This window comes from Littorina saxatilis, linkage group LG4 (assembly GCF_037325665.1).
Source record: "Littorina saxatilis isolate snail1 linkage group LG4, US_GU_Lsax_2.0, whole genome shotgun sequence".
NCBI classification, from domain to species: Eukaryota; Metazoa; Mollusca; class Gastropoda; order Littorinimorpha; family Littorinidae; genus Littorina; species Littorina saxatilis.
The window spans coordinates 38,984,342-39,004,243 of NC_090248.1; the positions used below are offsets into that span (position 1 = coordinate 38,984,342).

Below are 19,902 nucleotides of genomic sequence, written 5' to 3' on the forward strand. Positions count from 1 at the left end.
TTATTTCCTAACCCTAAGCACAAGCATGAAGTTACAAAAAGAAATGAGCACTCCTTTAATTGAAAACTTGGTTACCGGTAGTTAAAATCTAAATTCTCTTGAATCTCACTTCAGCTAATGAAATTGAAGAAATAAAACTATATATACATTAGGTTGGTTAAGAATAATATATCTCACTGCAAAAAAAAGGTAGCAAAAGTTCAAGCTAAAATAAAAATGCAAAGATAAAATTCAAAAGATAGAGCTCCTTCTTAAAGAAAACATTGCGAATATAAGTAGCAAATAATAGGACCAAATAACGCTGAGTGTTGCACATACGAAAATTTGCTTTCAAAACAAAACAAAAACAAAATGAATGCACACAAAATTTAAAAAGTTAAAGCGAAACCATTCGTTAAGGCAAACAAAACTGAGAGGGTGATACATGTGTACAGTGCTTCTGGTTTTCAACGAACAAAACTGGAGAAAAGAATTTGGTTGTAAGTTGGTGTTTAGCTAATCGACACATTTGATGCAAATCTGTTTGAAGAAGAATACATGACATTTTGCAAGACATAACAATGATGGGATATATGTTCAGAGTCCATAATAATTATATGAATATTCTTGTAATGCAGGTAAACCAATGCACAGATGAATGTAGACAAAGATGCACATATACAAACACACATGCACACACGCACGCACAAACACTCACGCAAAAAAAACAAAAAACACGAACACACACATGCACACACACACACACACACACACACACATGTACACACAAGCACGCAAGTACACACACGCACGCAAGTACGCACACACACACATGCACACTCGCACGCACACACACACACACACACACACACGCACACACACACGCACACACACACGCACGTACGCTCGCATGCACACACACACACAGAGGAGGAGCAGACAGAAACATATGTACATAAAATGAAAACCAGGAAGAGGGATATATGTTACGTACCAAAGAAAGTAAATAACAAGTTGCTTGAAGCGAAATTAATATATTTAGTCAATCTGTCAAACTCACAGAATGATGCTGACCGCACTGCATTTCACAAAGACAATGCTTTGCTGATTACTCCTACTGAAAACGCTGGATTATTCACGTTAAAAACGTAATTGCTTGAAGTGAAGGGTCAGCAAAGCGTGCTTTTCTTTATTCTTTTTATTTTTCTGAGCTTGTTTTTAATTCAAACATAACACATCTATATGCTTTTGGAATCAGGAAAATAACAAAAATAAGATGAAACAATTATTGGATCGATAACGAAATTTTTTATTTTAATTAGAATTTTGATATTTTTATTTACCAAACTCATTAACTATTTATCAATCTTCCAAGTTGAAATGCAATCCCATTGTCCGGGCTTTTTCAAAGATTGCTTGACCAAAAATTCTTTCAATTTGATCAAAAATTGAGGGCGTGACAGTGCCTCCTCAACTTTCACTAAAAGCCGGAAAAAGGAAAAATGAGTCTGGGGATATCATCTGGGAGAATTGTTATGTAAAGTTTCATGAAGTCCAGTAGTTTCCTCGGAATCAATCTACACACACACACACAAACACCATGACCCTCGTCTCGATTCCCAGTTTATGTTAAAACATTCAGTCGAAACTTGACAAAATGTAAAAACAAAGGATGAAAAAAAAGTACCAGCAACTGCAATTGACTTACATGTGCGATAGGCAAACCATTCTTCTTCTCGGCAGGGGAGGCATTGCTTCCCACCCACACAAAGACTGTTTCACCCGAGTCGTAAATGAAAACATCCTGCAAAGACAGAAAGAAAATAATCAGCATTTAGGGGGAATAATATGACCGACTTCTGATCCATTGCAGTGTTTCAACCTTCACCGGTGGTTGTTGGTCCGTGTGGACCAAGAAGGGTGTTTAATTGCAAATATCTCTTAAACTATTTGGAATGTTTTAATGAGCTTTTAAGATGCCTCAGGCACCTAAAAAGCTCTTATGACCTAAAATTTCAGCAAGAAGTAATTAAAAAAAAAAGGTCATATTTAGACTACAAACATCGTGGGGCTGTGCGGACCCATGTTTCTCAAAGGAAATGAGAAGCATGGGTCCGCACAGCACCACGAAGACTTCCGTGTGTAGTCGATAACCCGGACGGGTGAAGGTTAAATACATGTGGTAAATAGCTTAAAACCACAAATTAGTTGCCCTGAGCTATTGCACCAGAAAGCGCTCAACTTGGATGGAACCAAATGCTGTATAACACATGAAAATACACAATCTAGTAAAAATAACTCCCTTAATTGCCCTACAAAATGATCAGGATGCACAAACAAGTAAATAGACATTAGTACGAGAATATCAGAAGTTGTGAAAGCAAACTATTTGAATAATTTAAAGCATTATTTGATTTTCAAAGGGCAAAGAAAAAGACAGAGAATGAGGGATCCAGAGAGAGAGAGAGAGAGAGAGAGAGAGAGAGAGAGAGAGAGAGAGAGAGAGAGAGAGAGAGAGAGAGAGAGAGAGAGAGAGAGAGAGAGAGAGAGAGAGAGAGAGAGAGAGAGAGAGAGAGAGAGAGAGAGAGAGAGAGAGAGAGAGAGGGGCTGAGAGGCTGAGAGAAGGGAAGTAACTGTGGTACCAGTATCAGGCATCAGCATACTCGGATATGTATGTGATTGGCATTAGCATCAATTGACCTATTTTAGATATATGACAAGTATTAACTTGACTTTTTTTAATTTTTAATCATAGCCCTCGAATTGTGATATTCCATCCTAAAACATTCAAAAGATGTTAACAAGCTGTATATTTCCATCTCTGAATCAGCATGTTGAAGAACTATTTTTGTTTGGCACACTTCTTCTTCTTCTTCTTCTTCTGCGTTCGTGGGCTGAAACTCCCACGTACACTCGTGTTTTTGCACGAGTGGAATTTTACGTGTATGACCGTTTTTACCCCGCCATTTAGGCAGCCATACGCCGCTTTCGGAGGAAGCATGCTGGGTATTTTCGTGTTTCTGTAACCCACCGAACTCTGACATGGATTACAGGATCTTTTACGTGCGCACTTGGTCTTGTGCTTGCGTGTACACACGAAGGGGGATAAGCCACTAGCAGGTCTGCACATAAGTTGACCTGGGAGATCGGAAAAATCTCCACACTTAACCCACCAGGCGGCCGCGGCCGGGATTCGAACCCTCGACCTTCCGATTAGGAGGCCGACGTCTTACCACCCCGCCACAACGCCCGTCAGTTTGGCACACTAAAGACATAAGCACATGATCACACCCATGCATCCTTACTAACACACACATGCGTGAACACACCCACACACGCACGCAAGCACTCACACACAAACACCTGTACAATAAGCAATGACAATCTCCATTCACTAAACACTTACATCAGACTTGAAGTCATCCAGAGTAACTTGCCCCTCCTTCACGTCCTCGAAGTCACGGGTGTCTGTGTTCACCCTGTAAAAAAAATTTCAACAGTTCCGACCTTCAGAATAGGAACAAGCGACTGCAGGTGAGAAGAACGAGAACAAGACAATGAAAATGTACTCTCCAGTACCAGAAACACGAACAATAAAAACACAGACCGGTTTCCACGATTACATGTCTTCTTTGTTCTATTTCTGGATGACTCCTTTGAATAAAAAGATCCTATTTTGGATGAAAAGCTCCTATCTCTCAATATTTTCTCAGTTGTATCAAATATCATTAACAACTAACATTAACACAAATTTAGACTGCTATTGCACTGTTCTAAAGAAACTATAAACCAATGAATCAAAGTTATATTTGATGCGATGACATTTGGATTTTCTCAAAACAGCAAAAATTGAGATACAAGGTTTGTGAATTACAGCGACGATATTGTATTCTTACCTGCAGAGCTTCTTGTCTCCATCCTCATCCTCATCATCGGAGGCGTTGCCATCCTCATCAGGCTCCTCATTCAGCGCCTCGAAGAATGCGTGCTGCAAGCCACAGAGAGAATATTAACATGGGTGCAACTGCTGGAAAATGAAAAAACTGAAAAGGTCGTGGTCCAGGGGCAGGGGCCGTCAAGGCCCCGGCGGGGTGCAGGGGCAGTGCCCTTGCTGGGGGGTCCAGGGGGGCGCTCCACCCAAAAACAAATTTTTGCATTTCAGGGAGGATTTGAATGGCCTCTTTTGACTCTAAATCTATTTCAGAACAAACAGGCTTTGCGGATATGCATAATATGAACAATCTTGTAAACCTGAAGGTATTTGTAACCACCCAGCCGAAAATGAATTTTAGCATTTTAAGAGGGGCTATTTGAGCCTCTCCTGGTTTTAAAACTGAAAACAGCAACAACAACAAAATTTGGGGGGGGAGGATGCACAACATGAAAAACTTCTATACTTGAAGGTGTTTGGTTGCATCACTCTTGCTAGAGGGTCTACAAAAAACAAGGTCAACACATTTGTATTACAACTTCTTTACTTGAAGCTTATGAATTTATCATTGCAGGAGCTAAATTCTCAAATAATTGTTGAACCATAGCTTCAACCAAATGAGAAACAAGTTTCAAGTCACTGGGTTTGTTTCAATTGAATACTTTCAAAATGGCTAACTGCTCAGGTTAAAAAGAAGAAGGTTTAGACAAAAACAGAAACTTCCAGAGTTATATCCCTTGCCATGCACATGCAATCTTCTGATGCTGCTTTTTCATTTTAGGAGTTAAATTCGCAAATGATTGTTGAATCATAGCTTGAATTAAAAGGGAAATAAGTTTCAAGCAAGCTTGTTTTAGTTGCCAACTTTCTAAAGGACTCAATGTATCTGAAGCAAAATATCACTGGTTCATAGATCAGGAATGCAAATTTTCTCTACCCACTGAAGGTCTCTGAATCCCTGAAAGTGGGGTATGTAAGGAAGGCTAAATACACAGCACTTAAATGATCGGAGAGAAACCGATGATGGTCTTGGTCACCAATCTGTTCACCTCAACTGTTGCGAGCTGGTACTAGTGTGCTTGCAGCAGACCCAGCACAGCACAGATCCACTTCTGGAATCTTAAGCTAAATGTGTCCCAAGACACACATTTTGTAGTCCTGGCATCCTGAAAGGCAGAGGCCCCAACCTACAGGTTTGCTTCCTTACCAAAAACGCCTCCAGACACGGGAACTTGGGAGCAGAGGCATCAGCTCCGCTTGAACCTCAGAAACCAAATGTGCCTCCAGACACACAGATCCCTTAGACGGCCGAGGCTGTGGCCTCCTAAGGTTCTCTTGTACCAAACCGCCTCCTGACTCTGCATCAGATTGCTTGCGCTGGCATCTGCTTACATAGACCCACATTAAGTCACCACGGAGTGGTAGACACAGACGACATTTGGTAGCACTGACTGCCAGCTTCACGGTAATGCGTACCCCTAGCGCGGCTCTGCTTGGGTGGGAATGTTCTGAGCAAAACACTATGTGTTACTCCATACCCCCAGCCCTCCATGAAACTTCTTTTTTTTAAATAAACAAAGTCAGAAACAATATTCAGTCACTCACACTGGTGGAGGTACTATCCTCATCAAGGACCTCAGACTCCGCCTCTCCTCTCTTCGACTTCAGGTCACCGATGTACTGCATGGCCTGCAAACATAACACAGAATTCATGTACAGTGCAACCCCCTTTTAAGACCCCCCAATTTAAGACTCCCTGCCTTTTTTTTCTTCTTCTTCTTCGTTCATGGGCTTTGACTCCCACGTACATTCGTGTTTTTGCATGAGTGGAATTTTACGTGTATGACCGTTTTTACCACGCAATTTAGGCAGCCATACGCCGCTTTCGGAGGAAGCATGCTGGGTATTTTCGTGTTTCTATAACCCACCGAACTCTGACATGGATTACAGGATCTTTTCTGTGCGCATTTGGTCTTGTGCTTGCGTGTACACACGAAGGGGGATAAGCCACTAGCAGGTCTGCACATAAGTTGACCTGGGAGATCGGAAAAATCTCCACACTTAACCCACCAGGCGGCCGCGGCCGGGATTCGAACCCTCGACCTTCCGATTAAGAGGCCGACGTCTTACCACCCCGCCACAGCGCCTGTCTACTCCCTGCCTTTTAAGACCTTGTTTTCACAGACTTTCTGTTCATAACCTCTGTAAAATTACCCCCATTATACAGAATTCATGTTCAGTGCAACCCCCTTTTAAGACCCCCCAATTTAAGACTCCCTGCCTTTTAAGACCTTGTTTTCTGAGACATTCTGTTCATAACCTCTGTAAAATTACCCCCATTTTAAGACTCCCTCATTTTTAAGACCAGATTTTCTCAGATTTTTTGAGGGTCTTAAAAAAGGGGGGTTCCACTGTAATCCTTCATGCAGCCCTGTCTTCAAACTTCTTCCTGCAGTAATACCTGTGATGAGAGAACACCTCCCAGGAAAGGACACCTTTGGTTGCCCCTTTGTTTCTTTACTGTACATTCAGTAAGCTCTACAGGATCCTATACTCATAATCCAGCACATGTCCAAACTCGTGACAGCAGAACGCAATAGGCCTGACTTACACAATAAGTGACCTATTCTATTGGCCTAGGACATAACAGGTCTATCAGACAGTATAGGCCTTAATTGACCTGTTCGCTGCCAGTGAATATTCGTAAGCATTACCTGTATTTACCGAAATTAAACTTAAACTGTGCCCTTGACTTATAATCCACCACACACGCACACATTGTTTGTTTGTTTGTTGTTGCTTTTCTTATTCTTGGTCGTTTATTGAACGTTTTTCTGCCCGTTAAAGCAAGTTACCCAAGACGCCAGCTGACGTCCTACAGGCAGTGAAAGGGTTTATGCATCTTTTTCTTCTTTGTTCATGGGCTGAAACTCCCACGTTCACTCATGTTTTTGCACAAATGGATTTTTACGTGTATGACCGCTTTTACCCCTCCATTCAGGCAGCCATACGCCGATTCCGGGGGAGGCATGCTGGGTATTTTCGTGTTTCTATAACCCATCGAACTCTGACATGGATTACGGGAACTTTTTTGTGTGCACTTGGTCTTGTTCTTGCGTGTGCACATAAAGGGGGATAAGTCACCAGCAGGTCTGCACATAAGTTGACCTTGGAGATCAGAAAAATCTCCACCCTTAACCCACCAGGCGGCTGTGGCCGGGATTTGAACTCACGACCTTCCGATCAGGAGGCCGATGTCTTATCCAATAGGCCACTGCGCCTGTCCGATTATGCATAAAAGACCTGGTATATATATGACTGATGCCCTGACCTTGGATCTCTCCATGGGGCTGGAGCTGGAGCCGTTGAACTGGTAAATTTTCATACCGGCATCCAGGATGTACACATCACCGGAGGACACCAGGCTGCGAGCACGGGGGATCTGAACACATTGCACATAACAATTGTACCGCACAACAGGGTTAAGATGTACGCATTTTTCTACCACACTTATCAGGGTCTAAGAGACAAAGGGAAATTAACGCTCTAAATGTAGACAACAAGAGATAGTACAGTGATAGTTACATATGCAGAACCAGTCTTCTGCCCTTGCACAGAGCGCTATCATGGACATGTAATAAAAATAAGGTTTAATATTTCGTTGAGTCTGATAACTTAATTGGGGCTGATTACAATTTATCTCATCAACACAAAGTTAACATGGGTGTATGCAGAGGGTAGTAACAGAGTCAAAATTCTTTGTGCGTCTTTATACCGCAAAATAGACAATATATCTTAAAAACAGACAAATCTGTGTTCCGGTACTTCAACATTCAGTTACTTTAGGGATGAAATTGGTCGATTCACTGATGTTTTCATGCATAAACCTTGCAGGCTTTGGCTTGTTTTTTTGTTTTTTACCATAGCTTTCAACCTGTAAATACAACAGTTGTCCCAACATCTTACCTCCCTTACGCAGATGTGATTTTTCTTGTCCTTGGCGAAGTGCAAAAGCCTGGCCTCATACTCCTCTGCCGGCACGCTGCGGAATCCAGAGGCTGCTCCACCCTCCATTGTCCTGAAACACAGTTATTATTAAAACATGATATTTAAACCAAATCAAATCAAACAGCTGATATTTAAACCAAATCAAATCAAACAGCTGATATGTAAACCAAATCAAATCAAACAGCTGATATCTACACTAAATCAAATCAAACAGCTGATATTTAAACCAAATCAAATCAAACAGCTGATATTTAAAACAATTATTAAATCTGTTGTAATCAGATAATTTTACTACACAAGATTTGGACAAGATTAAAAAGTGTTTGGTGTTGTGAGCACTGCATACCCACACACACACACACACGTATGCACACACACATGTATGCACACACACACACACACTCCCCCCCACACACACACAGGCACATACACACACACTGTGACACATACACTCCCACACACACACACACAAGCGCATGTAAGCATGAGTAGGAAATGACAAGGAAGAGATAGCAGGTCTGCATCTTCTTGTTGATCACACGTCTATATTGTCGGCACGGACCGACAAAAAGGAAATGTCAAAGACTTCCGCACTCACTGAATTCCCTTGGGGAAGTAAGACTTGAAGAGGGCGCTCTCGTGTCCCTGGACCTCGCGGTGCTGCACGGGCTTGTCGTCCAGCAAGGTGTCCAGCTCCACCGTCTTGTAGGCTGCTGTGCCGTACTCGTCCTGCAAGGCAAGCGTTGGATTCATCAACTCTCATGGAAGCACATTGAAACACCCCTGTTAAGACCAAAGTTTTTGTTCTCAGGCCTTAAGCCTGTCATTAATGGGTTCAAGTTGACAAAAGTATTCTTCACAAAGCTTGCCGCGCGGTGCTTAAACACTGAGTTTTCATTCAAAAGACTTTGCAAAGTCTTTGTGAAGTCGACTTTGGGCTTAATTAAGGACTGCCTATACTCTTTGGTCATTAACATTTGCTGTTTTGATCTGACGTACTGTTCTGAACCCTTGCCGATCAGCCATCCGATTGTTTTGGCATGTATAGGAAGGCTTGACTAAAAAAATATGTAGCCAGAACATATCAAGTCTTGTATGCTAATTCAACTGTTCTTTTATTAAAAAAGACAACTGCCATAAAGGGAAACTTTGCTTAATTCCAAGGGCTAATCTCACAATACAAACCAATGTACCTAATTGTGAAATCCTCAAAGTGATGGTATTTTGATTTCATTTAATCTTCCATGTTTTGGGGAATACAGTTGCTATTAAGAAATACCTCTACAACACATCACACATTTTCTATACTATTCATTAATTTAATGTGAAACATTTCTGCATCTCCCGCCATACAGCTCACTTCATGCAGACAGCAATTATGTATCTGTAGAAACTAAAGTTAAACAACACCAAATGCTTCAGTGTTAGTGCATCATCTCACAATGTCTTCAAGATGTGGTCTCTGTATTAATTAACGTCAAAGTAAAAAACATATATATATACGGGTTATTCTCCAGAGCTATGTACTCGCACGCGCACGTTTTGTTTGTCTACGTTCAGTAAATTACAAGTTTCACAAAGTACGTCAACTTCGTAACATGGAAACCAAAAGTTGTGACATGGATTTGAACACTAATAATTGAGAAAAAAAAGAAGATAAAAATATAAACTATGTTGCATGGCTGTATCATTATCTAACTGGAGTATTACTGAAAAAAGTAAAGATAATACATTCTAGTTGCCATTTAATAAACGTAACATAATCATTTAAAGGACTGAAAATGCATGTCACAAAATATGGTACACAGCTCTGGAGAATAACCCATATACAGTACTCATCTCTGTCACTGTATTAAACTGAATGTACCTGAGTGCTGTTCTTGCCGATCCAGAAGTGGACATCGTAGTTCAGCTCCTCCGACTCCTCATCCTTGAAGGTCTGTCCATGGCAATTAATACACAAACAATTGATATTCACTCAAAAAGGGCCGACAATCATTGAAATTCAATTCCTAAAGAAAAAGACAGTACAGTGGAACACCCCTTTTAAGACCTCTACAAATCTGAGAAAATTCGGTCTTAAAAAGGAGGGAGTCTATGCCATTGCTATGCTAACTTAGTCTTTCTGTCCCCAGAAATATAGTGTCTATTTGGGACATGACGTGGTTATATGCTAGGGGGAGGGAGTCTTAAAATGGGGGTCATTTTTATAGAGGTCAAGAACAGAAAGACTGAAAAATCAAGGTCTCAAAAAGGAGGGAGTCTTAAAATGGGGGTCATTTTTATAGAGGTCAAGAACAGAAAGACTGAGAAATCAAGGTCTCAAAAAGGAGGGAGTCTTAAATTGTGAGTCTTGAATTGTGAGTCTTGAATTGTGAGTCTTGAATTGTGAGTCTTGAATTGGGAGTCTTGAATTGAGTCTTGAATTGGGAGTCTTGCATTGGGAGTCTTGCATTGGGAGTCTTGCATTGGGAGTCTTGCATTGGGAGTCTTGCATTGGGAGTCTTGCATTGGGAGTCTTGAATTGGGAGTCTTGAATTGGGAGTCTTGAATTGGGAGTCTTAAAGGGGGTTCCACTGTATACAGCAAAGAAAGTACAAGTGCTACTGCTCTGTGCGACGCAGAAAGCAAAAGTATTTATCTTCTTCTTCTTCTTCTTATTCTTCTTCAACGTTCCAGAAATTCTGGTGACGTGTGAGATCGTTTGCCCACTTGGGTTCCCCACACTATACTCTGAGAGCATAGTCCGCTTTCGTTGGGTAAGCATGCTGGGTATTTTCGTTCTTTCTTTCTTTATTTGGTGTTTAACGTTGTTTTCAACCATTCAAGGTTATATCGCGACGGAGGGAAGGGGGGAGATGGGATAGAGCCACTTGTCAATTGTTTCTTGTTCACAAAAGGATTAATCAAAAATTTGCTCCAGGGGCTTGCAACGTAGTACAATATATTACCTTACTGGGAGAATGCAAGTTTCCAGTACAAAGGACTTAACATTTCTTACATACTGCTTGACTAAAATCTTTACAAACATTGACTATATTCTATACAAGAAACACTTAACAAGGGTAAAAGGAGAAACAGAATCCGTTAGTCACCTCTTATGACATGCTGGGGAGCATCAGTAAATTCTTTCTCGTCCCAACCAATATGGGACTCCCCCAAACCCGCGGGGGGCGGGTATTTTCGTGTTTTCATAACCCACCGAACTCCGACATGGATTACAGGATCTTTTCCGTGCGCACTTGGTCTTGTGCTTGCATGTACACACGAAGGGGGTTAAGTCCCTAGCAGGTCTGCACATAAGTTGACCTGGGAGATCGGAAAAATCTCCAATCTTAACCCACCGGGCGGCAGCGACCGATATTTGAACTCACAACCTCCCAATTAGGAGGCCGACGTCTTACCACTACGCCACTTCGCCAGACCTGCCTACCCCTGAAATGTACCATGTGTAGTTTTGGGTGTGAAAATAAGGCAAATGTGTAGTTTGGCAGGTGAATGTGTAGTATTTCAATTCGATCAACCCAAACCGCAAAACAGAACAGTTACTTATACCGTACTAAAACAAACACTCAACACTCCAAACAAAACTATTACAATGTGAACAATACTCCTCATACAAATACAAACAAAGCCCCCACAAAAATACAAGCCAAGCATTAAGTTTATTTGTTAAGAAAAAAATTATTAACTAGTTTGGAACATTTCAATTTGTTAAAAAAAAAAGCTATGTTGAGGGGTATGCAGTTCATATACAGTGGGACCCCCTATTCAAGACCTGTGACAATCTGAGAACATCAAGTCACAATAAGAAGGGCAAAGCCCATACGACTCACATGCTTTACACATTTTACCTACCAAAATACATGTGACCTTGACCCAAGGTCAAGGTCATCCAAGGTCATGCAACACAAAGCTGTTAATTCAAGACATAGGAAGTACAATGGTGCTTATTGGCTCTTTCTACCTTGAGATATGGTCACTTTTAGTGGTTCACTACCTTATTTTGGTCACATTTCATAAGGGTCAAAGTGACCTTGACCTTGATCATATGTGACCAAATGTGTCTCATGATGAAAGCATAACATGTGCCCCACATAATTTTTAAGTTTGAAACAGTTATCTTCCATAGTTCAGGGTCAAGGTCACTTCAAAATATGTATACAATCCAACTTTGAAGAGCTCCTGTGACCTTGACCTTGAAGCAAGGTAAACCAAACTGGTATCAAAAGATGGGGCTTACTTTGCCCTATATATCATATATAGGTGAGGTATTGAATCTCAAAAACTTCAGAGAAAATGGGAAAAATGGGAAAAATAGCTGTTTTTTAGGCAACATTTATGGCCCCTGCGACCTTGACCTTGAAGCAAGGTCAAGATGCTATGTATGTTTTTTGGGGCCTTGTCATCATACACCATCTTGCCAAATTTGGTACTGATAGACTGAATAGTGTCCAAGAAATATCCGACGTTAAAGTTTTCCGGACGTCCAAACGGACGGACGGACGGACGGACGGACGGACGGACGGACGGACGACTCGGGTGAGTACATAGACTCACTTTTGCTTCGCATGTGAGTCAAAAAGTAGGGACTGGTGTATGTGTATCAACATGAAGGCAAATTTGCATATAAACAGAACAGGTTTGCGTCGGCAATAATAATAATATGGCATGTCATTGCCTCTGCTCTGGTTACCGATCTCTCAAAAGTGAGCTTGTCTTGGTCTTCTTTCCCTGGCACGGGTTTCTTCACAAAACAGTCCAATTTTTCCTCTGCTTTGGTCGGGATTTCTCGAATTCCTCATGAGAAGTGCTTTTCTTGTGGCGGTTACACGGTCGTAAAGCCCACTGTGCTTCTCTGAAAAAGCCGTGTTGCACACAGTGCAGTGGGCAAAATGCTTCCCTTTTCTCCACGAAACTAGGCATGGATGCTCCTCATAGTACTTTGGCAGAAAAGCCTTGCTGGGAGTTTGACCAAGCTTCTTTTTTTTGCTCCGTGGCGGTTGATCGCCAAAGTCTTCTGAATCCGTGTTCGTCGCTGTAGCCATTTTTTTCCCTCCAGAAAGAATGAGCTACGAAGTGACCGCGTTCAGAAAAGTATGTGCTGAAACGCCCGCGATAGTTGTAATAACAGCAGCAAGACCAACTGACTACGCTACTCTCGCGGGCGCCGGGCATGTTTTGCACGCAGTACACAACCGGTTAGTACAAATTATGGATCGGAACTCGCTCGCGTTTTTGCGTATTCAAAATGTCAAAATGTGTAGTCGAAACGAAACGTTTGCGTAGTATAAGACAAGCATGCGTAGTTGCGTAGTTTGGGGACCAAAATCGTAGTTTACTACGCTCAATGTGTAGTGTAAACAGGTCTGCTTCGCCCGTCAAAAGTATTAATCACAATCCTGCCGTTTGAATGAATCACAAGAACCTAGTACTGTAGTTTAATCTATGTTTTTTCGCCATTATGCACCAAATCATCAACCTTTCACAAAGAATCAACTTCTAAATGTAAAGTTCATCTGAGTTTTTTTTTAAATACAGTCAATTTTGTTTATAACGACCACCCCCAGAGCCGAACAAAGACATGCAGCTGGTCTCTTTAGAAAAGTATGTAGCCACAAAAAAATGTTGTCAATGAAACGGCATGGGATGGTCATTATGAGCATATTGTCGTTATCTACAGGTGCTCATCAGGGCAGGTTTGACCGTATCACGTCTTTCCCTCGCCATACCCTTTGATAACTGTAGATAAGTCAATGAAGGATATATCTACATGCATGTCGACACTCACATTCAAGATGATGTAGGAGTCTCCATTGTAGAATTCACCATAGTCCTCCTCGGGCCAGTCCTTGATCTCAAATGCCTGAAAGTACAAAGAGATTGCAGCGATAAAACACTTATAGGAAGGAATCTGAAGAACAAATACACCTTTGTAGAAATCTAAATAACAAAGTAACTGTGGTGAGATGAACAAAGTTGAAAAACAAAATAATTCTGTACTCACCGATACAAGGACAGCACAATAATACGAATTTTCGCTAATAAAAGCTTCATCAGGTAACAAAAACAAAGGACAACAAAAAGCAAAAGCAACAGGGATCGCGTTTACCGGTAATTTCCGGTATTTTACCGGTTAAGATTCGCCAATACCGGAAAAAAAAGTGGATGTCGGTCAGACGTACCGATTGTTATTTGGTTTGACCGGTAAAAAAAAAGTAATAATCACAAAAATCGTTTGTCAGTACGAGAGAGAGAGAGAGAGAGAGAGAGAGAGAGAGAGAGAGAGAGAGAGAGAGAGAGAGAGAGAGAGAGAGAGAGAGAGAGAGAGAGAGAGAGAGAGAGAGAGAGAGAGAGAGAGAGAGAGAGAGAGAGAGAGAGAGAGAGAGAGACATTTATCATTTGGATGGCTTGTTGTGACAGCGCTACAATGTTGCGATTATGTCTCCATTGATGACACTTGATGTCAAGGTGTCAAACATGACGTCAAAAATCAGACATCATACTTTTCGCGCCATTTCTTTCGGTTCCCGGTCCATCGTAAAATCTTTCAGTTTATGTTATAAGGGACGGCGTCTAACTATAGCCGACATAGCATCATACCGGGAAATCACTTACTCACATCAGCTTAGATATTTGTCTACATACAGTTGATTATTGTGAGGCGAGTCGATTGCGATGAAGAAGCAACGATCTTTACTGTCTTTTCTACCCCCAAGAGGTGAGAAAAGGCCTTTGAATGAAGGAACTGAAAGTGAAAGTACTTCACGGCCTAGTACATCTGCAGAGCCCGAGTCTCAAGCGGCGGCACAGAAACCAACATCGGCATCTTCTATTGTCAAACGATTTCAAGAAAAATGGTGCAAAGAGTTTCTGTGGTTGTGGACAGAGGGGGAGGGGGAGAACTTTCTCATGTTTTGTGAAGACTGCAAAAAAACACGTCCAAAAAATGGTTACACAAGAGGTTGTCGAAATTTTCAACATTCATCTCTCGAAGACCATTCAAAATCGCTAAGTCATAGAAATGCTGTTGGCTCTGCGCGTGAAAACTTTTTGACAACAAAGACAAGGCGAAAGTGAAACTGTAACAGTAAGTAACTAGTGAGTAAGTCTTCCAGTTGCGTGATTACTATTTGCTTTCCTATTTTATTTCGGAAGTCTCTCTCTCTCTCTCTCTCTCTCTCTCTCTCTCTCTCTCTCTCTCTCTCTCTCTCTCTCTCTCTCTCTCTCTCTCTCTCTCTCTCTCTCTCTCTCTCTCTCTCTCTCTCTCTCTCTCTCTCTCTCTCTCTCTCTCTCTCTCTCTCTCTCTCTCTCTCTCTCTCTCTCTCTCTCTCTCTCTCTCTCTCTCTCTCTCTCTCTCTCTCTCTCTCTCTCTCTCTCTCTCTCTCTCTCTCTCTCTCTCTCTCTCTCTCTCTCTCTCTCTCTCTCTCTCTCTCTCTCTCTCTCTCTCTCTCTCTCTCAGCGGCTGCTGATCATAGTGTGTCACTGTCAAGTTGTGCGACAGTTGCTTTGAGGGGGGGGGGGGGGGGGGGGGAAGAAAAATCGTCCGCATATCACTGACATTGATTTAATGTATTGTAAGTCATTGTTTGTCTTTTACTGGTTGCCTTGGCAAACTTACCGATTTTCGTGAGGGCCTTGTAGCCAGCTCATGACGTCATACCGGTTTGAAAAATACCTAGCGCGATCACTGAGCAACACTGACGGAACGAACACGGACAAGGTTGGAAAAGAAGATGGAGGGAAACACTAAAGGGAAGGAACTCTGGCAACAGAGAGAAAATAAAGGGGAGAGTAGTGGTTATAGGATGTCAAGGGCACACGCACACAAACTAACTGTATTTTACATTAACGGTAAAAAAAAGTTAAAAAAAGAGTTAAGGAAAGAATCTGAAGAACAAATACAACTTTGAAGAATTAATCTCCCACACTGAGAGCAATGTCCTCCATTGTCCAGTGATTAGGGTTCCTTATTGCAAGTATGTTTTTTACATTTAGTCAAGTTTTGACTAAATGTTTTAACGTAGAGGGGGAATCGAGACGAGGGTCGTGGTGTATGTGCGTGCGTGCGTGCGTGTGTGTGTGTGTGTGTGTGTGTGTGTCTGTCTGTGTGTGTGTGTAGAGCGATTCACACTAAACTACTGGACCGATCTTTATGAAATTTGACATGCGACTTCCTGGGTATGAAATCCCCAGACGTTTTTTTCATTTTTTTGATAAATGTCTTTGATGACGTCATATCCGGCTTTTCGTGAAAGTTGAGGCGGCACTGTCACGCTCTCATTTTGCAACCAAATTGGTTGAAATTTTGGTCAAGTAATCTTCGACAAAGCCCGGACTTCGGTATTGCATTTCAGCTTGGTGGCTTAAAAATTAATTAATTTTGGTCATTAAAAATCTGAAAATTGTAAAAAAAAAAAAAATAAATTTATAAAACGATCCAAATTTACGTTCATCTTATTCTCCATCATTTTCTGATTTCAAAAACATATAAATATGTTATATTTAGATTAAAAACAAGCTCTGAAAATTAAATATATAAAATTTATTATCAAAATTAAATTGTCCAAATCAATTTAAAAACACTTTCATCTTATTCCTTGTCGGTTCCTGATTCCAAAAACATATAGATATGATATGTTTGGATTAAAAACACGCTCACAAAGTTAAAACAAAGAGAGGTACAGAAAAGCGTGCTATCCTTCTTAGCGCAACTACTACCCCGCTCTTCTTGTCAATTTCACTGCCTTTGCCATGAGCGGTCGACTGACGATGCTACGAGTATACGGTCTTGCTGAAAAATGGCATTGCGTTCAGTTTCATTCTGTGAGTTCGACAGCTACTTGACTAAATGTTGTATTTTCGCCTTACGCGACTTGTTTGTTCTCATTGGGGCCAACACATCCTGGCTATCACTGTATTTCTTCTTCTTCTCTTTCTTCGTTCATGGGCTGAAACTCCCACGTTCACTCATGTTTTTGAACGAGTTGGTTTTTACGTGTATGATCCTTTTCACCCCGCCATTCAGGCATGCATCCATAGGCCACTTTCGGGGGAAGCATGCTGGGTATTTTTGTGTTTCTATAACCCACTGAACTCTGACATGGATTACAAATTCTTTTCTGTGCGCACTTGGTTTTGTGCTTGCATACATACACATGAAAGGGGATAAGGCACATAACTTGATAAGGCACCTGCGAGATCTGAAAAATCTCCACCCTTAAGTTAACCCACCAGGTGCGGCCGGGATTTGAACCCGCAACCTTCCGTATAGGAGGCCAATGTCTTATCCACTAGGCTACTTCGCACGTCTACTGTATTTCTGAAATTTGGGGTAAGACATATGCTACCTTCAAAAGATGCATGGGAACAAACGACAAACAATATGACGCTCACCTAAATACACTTTTAAGCATTTCCAAAATATGGACAACCACATTCTACTTTAACCCTTTACCACATGACCCAAAGTCAAGCTATCCTTATCCGATTCCTGGACGATTTGGAAAAATCACAGTTCAAGATCGGTTGATCGCATGTTGTTGATCTAACCATAGAGCTATAAACACAGGTCCATGATCCAATGACCAAAGCAAACCGGAAGTACCGCGCCTCCACTTCGAAGTACTACATCCGTTTGATCGCGAAAGTGAAAGTGCGTGACAAGGTATGTATCGGGCGGAATAGGGCGATTCAGGGAACGCATAAGGCACTTCCTCCGGGCGGAATCGGGCGATTCAGGTGGTAAAGGGTTAAAGGACCGTGCGCATGGTGAGTACAAATGACACAGAATGCGACTCTCACGTACCTCAACAAGCTTTTAAGCATTTCCAAAATATGGACAACGAACTTCTGCCTTTAACGGATGTACATAATGAGCACAAAATTAATGACACAGAATGTACCGTTCACCTCAATACGCTTGTAATATTTCCAAAATATGGACAACCAAATTCTACCTGAAGGGGGTGTGCATGAAGAACACAACTTACACAGAAAGTGACGCTCACCTCAATTAGCTTTTAAGTATTTTCCAAAATATGGACAACGAACTTGTACCTTTAAAATGGAGCTCATAAGCACAAATGACACAGAAAGAGATGCTCACCTCAATACACTTTCAAGCATTTTCAAAATATGAACAACGTTAGGGTTAGAACTTCTACTTTTAAAGGGGTGCGCATGCGAGCACAAATGACACAGAAAGTGAAGTGACGCTCACCTCAATACGCCAGATCTTCAGACCCGGTGCTTGACCCGCTCCCTGCCACGCTGGCTCCTGCTCCGCTGACTCCTCTGTTGCAGACATACAACATTTCATGATAATTATGGAAAATTCGAATAAAAAGGATAAGATTTCATATAGTCCTGTGAGGTTACTCGCATGGAAATTCAGGCTGTTTTTTCACTCGCGAAAGCGAGCTACCATACATGCAGTATACGGCGCTACCCATTTCTTTTCTCTTTTTCCTGCATGCATGTATTTATGTTTCCAAGCCCTGAGACTTTCGCTGTGAACTTGGGTTCTTTATCGTGTGCATGCGTGCACAGGGGGGTGTTCGGCCACTGAGGAGAGTCTGCACAAAGTTGACTCTTGGAAATGAATCCCTCGCCGAACATGGTGATCGAACCCTTGCCGATAGCGACAACTGGTTATTTCCCCGCCCAAGAAGCGTACAATGATCCACGGTACAGTGGAACTCCACTTGTTGTTTACAATTTTCTCTTCATAACCTCTGTAAATCTGGTTTCGCGATCTACCCCGATATCAGAGGACCCTCCTATTTTAGACCTGAATTTCTCAGATTTTTGGAGGTCTGAATACAGGGGTTCCACTCTATCTGATACATTCTGTGATAAAGCAGATGGTGTGTAACCACCAGTGAAAAAACATTAGAGTATAAGAAGGAACTTAAACTATAATGTACTACAGACCTGCCAACCCTTGCGAAGCCTAAAGTGTAATAAATAAGTGTTTTTTTTAATTTTCAGCATAGCAAATGGTGTTTGTTTGTTCGTTCATGGGTATTTTCGTGTTTCTACAACCCACCGAACTCTGACATGGATTACAGGATCTTTTTCGTGCGCACTTGGTCTTGTGCTTGCGTGTACACATGGGGGTGTTCGGACACCCGAGGAGAGTCTGCACACAAAGTTGACTCTGAGAAATAAATCTCTCGCCGAACGTGGGGACGAACTCACGCTGACAGCGGCCAACTGGATACAAATCCAGCGCGCTACCGACTGAGCTACATCCCCGCCGGTGCAAATGGTGTTCAATTGTAGCATTTTCTAAAATGTATTTGCACTTTCGTATTTATGCGATTTTGTGCAATAATATACCTTTTTTTTTTATCAATAGAGAGTGTTTGCAGTGCCACTTTTCAGTGTGAAAAATGTTTTATGACCCATAGTCTGACCGCTACACGGAGTGAGAATCAAAAATGAGTACCAGGACTCAAAAGAAAGAGCGAACTGTTGCATGCTTGTGATTATTTGTTTGAGCGTAGCAATTGTAAGCATGGCGTAACAGCGTAGCAATTGATCATAAAATGTAGCATGCTACGCCGAAAGCTAAAGCAGTTGGCAGCTCTGGTACATACTACCGTCATGTACATTTACTTACTTTTCACTTCCTTCTCGGTGTCCGAGCCAAACATAGCCAGGTTGGAGTCCTTCCAGTCATACTTCTTGGCTTTAACGAGACCTGTAACAGTAATGCAAGTAATAAGTAAACTGATTAACCAAGACACAAATTAAATCCAATTTTAAGCAATTTAATTGCACAACAACAACAAAACTGAGATACTTCTTCTAATTCTTCATCTTCTTCAGAGTTTGACGAACGAAACAACAATTAAAAGTAACCAAGCTATACAGATCTTTGCTGACTGATCATCAGTAATCTTTTCAAATTCATTCATTAAAATCCCACAGTAATATCTATAGCAATGAAGACCTATGTCAAATGAGGACCAGGCTAT

The 19,902-nt window shown here is 41.5% G+C and overlaps 1 protein-coding gene across 3 annotated transcripts in view; it reads right to left on the reverse strand.

Moving 5' to 3' along the window:
• The window catches only part of LOC138964715 (gelsolin-like protein 2), a 38,559-nt gene that overhangs the window by 4,875 nt on the left and 13,782 nt on the right, over positions 1-19,902 (reverse strand). For all 3 annotated transcript variants that reach the window (XM_070336745.1, XM_070336746.1, XM_070336747.1), the window contains exons 3-13: positions 19,545-19,625; positions 18,141-18,214; positions 13,710-13,784; positions 9,786-9,857; positions 8,517-8,647; positions 7,877-7,988; positions 7,242-7,352; positions 5,516-5,599; positions 3,876-3,967; positions 3,386-3,458; positions 1,688-1,783 (exon numbers count right to left, since the gene is read on the reverse strand). In XM_070336745.1, coding sequence (XP_070192846.1) covers positions 1,688-1,783; positions 3,386-3,458; positions 3,876-3,967; positions 5,516-5,599; positions 7,242-7,352; positions 7,877-7,988; positions 8,517-8,647; positions 9,786-9,857; positions 13,710-13,784; positions 18,141-18,214; positions 19,545-19,625 — 1,001 coding nt within the window. The remainder of the gene's footprint in view (positions 1-1,687; positions 1,784-3,385; positions 3,459-3,875; positions 3,968-5,515; positions 5,600-7,241; positions 7,353-7,876; positions 7,989-8,516; positions 8,648-9,785; positions 9,858-13,709; positions 13,785-18,140; positions 18,215-19,544; positions 19,626-19,902) is intronic.